At 45.0% G+C, this 2,103-nt stretch overlaps 1 protein-coding gene across 1 annotated transcript in view; it reads right to left on the reverse strand.

Moving 5' to 3' along the window:
• Nucleotides 1–2,103, reverse strand: part of LOC110322974 (cytochrome P450 4A10-like) — a 12,359-nt gene extending 10,256 nt beyond the window's left edge. The window contains exon 1 of the mRNA XM_021199966.2: nt 1,909–2,103. Coding sequence (XP_021055625.1) covers nt 1,909–2,103 — 195 coding nt within the window. The remainder of the gene's footprint in view (nt 1–1,908) is intronic.

Below are 2,103 nucleotides of genomic sequence, written 5' to 3' on the forward strand. Positions count from 1 at the left end.
CTTGTTGTTTCCAACTTCTGCAATAGCAGAGGTAATGAATATAAACACCGCAGAATGACAAAGATTAGAATTTAGGGATGCATTTGCTATAAACTACCAGAAGTTGGGAGGTCATTCAGTATTACCAAAATACTATTTGTACAAATAAAACCTATTCACCTAGTGAGTGTCTACATAGACCCTCAGTATTACTGCAGTGTCACATCAGAAGTCTTACTGATTCCTTCTGTCAACTGCTAGCTCCAACAAGAGTATATTTAGATGGTAACAATTGTGTCAAATAATAGGTTAGGTCTCAAATCAAGAACGAATCTGTCAGGGAGATGGAATGGGAGTGTGGCAGCAATGGGGATACAAAATGAATGAATGAATGAATGAATGAATGAATAAATGGAGAAAAAGAAAACAAATTAAAGGAAGAGAGAACTAATCTGTAAGTTATTAACACAACTTTGCACAATCAAAGTTTTCCAATTAGACTTTGGCCATTTCTTTGTGACAAATGCTTATAGCTCCCATATGAGGTGGGTTGCCCTCTGTTGACCAAAATTTGGCTTCCTAGAAAACAGTGGTCTACCTCTGGGATCACCACCTTATGATGTATAAGTATAGGGGTTCTGATCTGACCCTCTAACTCCTCCCCTTGTTCCTGAGCTATCTTATGGCTGTGTGAGACTGGGTACAGGGACACCTGGAGTGGATGGTATGTTTCCGTGCAGCTCACAATCCAGAGTTCATGATAGGAAAATGGGGAGAGAAACAGACCCTATTTAATGGGGGGAAACTCAAACATCCATGTCCTTAGTTGAAGGACATCGGGCTACTACTTCCCTCATTTTTTTCCCCTGCCATTGTTATGGTTTCAGCCCTAAGTGAGCAATCTTGGGGAAAGTTCATGTGAGTTGGCCATTCCTCTTACATTGAGGACCGGTGAGAGAAGAATTTGTTCTCTCCTTGCGCTCCAACTCCTTCTGTCTCCTTGTCTGTTCTCACCACAGACAGTGAACCCAATGGGGCAAGGATTCAACCACAATGTTGTGATTGCAGTGAGGCAGTTGCTGGACTGGACATTGAGTGACTCATTATTGAACACTCTAAAAGATTAACCTGATACTTAGAGAACAGTTGGAATACTGGCGGTGCTCCAACTGGAGAGCAACCCAAAAGGAAAAACCTTGGTCTTGGAAGTGCCAGGCTAGGAAGTCACAAGACAGGAGCGAGGAAGGACTGTGGAACAGAGCTGAGGCACAGCAGAACTGACTTCTAATAAGGAAGTGAACTCCACTCAGAGACTGAGCACCAACCAAGAGCCCCAGGCACAGAAGTAGCAGATGTTCAGCTCAGTCTCCATGTGAGTCCCCCAACAACTGGAACACGGGCAGCCTCTAAAGTTGCAACCTGAGTGTGGAATAAGTTCCCCAACAGGGCTGCCTTGTCTGGTCTGGCCTCAGTGAGACAGGTGAAGCCTAATCCTGCAGAGACTTGATGTGCTAAAGTGGGAGATCTCCAGAGGAGCCCCACCCTCTCAGAGGGGAAGGGGAGATATAGGGGGAATAAGAAGGGGGATCTTCTTTTGGGTTGTAAACACACATATAAATAAGTAAATAACTCAGCTCCATACTATTTGAGATTTGCAGAAGCTGATAGCAAAGCTGGGTTTGTACAGAGGCCACATGCTTGTTAAACAATAGATCATGTCTTTTATGTGTATCTCTGTTGGAATCCTTTACTAGCACACCTGAGCTTGGAATCTGTGCTCCTAAAAACACACAAAAGGAATCGATGCTGTGCACTGTGAACGGTATTTTTATCTTCAGTTTCTGAATTCTCAATTTTCCATGGCTATATCCTTAAAGCTAGAATGTGTAAGCCCCAGCTCACCCCCTTCCCAGTTCCACTCCTTCCTACCTGCAAGCAATGCCCAAAGAGCCAGTGGGAGGGTGGCGATGGGAACTGGTGGAGGGCTGTGAGCAGCCATTGTCTGCGCAGGTAGTGTTGGGCTGCCTTGAAGAGCAGCAGAAGCAGGCCAATCAGGGAGACCACTTGGGGGAACCCAGAGATGCATTCCAGAAATCTGGCGGGGCTCAGTGCAGAGATACTCAT

This window comes from Mus pahari, chromosome 6 (assembly GCF_900095145.1).
Source record: "Mus pahari chromosome 6, PAHARI_EIJ_v1.1, whole genome shotgun sequence".
NCBI classification, from domain to species: Eukaryota; Metazoa; Chordata; class Mammalia; order Rodentia; family Muridae; genus Mus; species Mus pahari.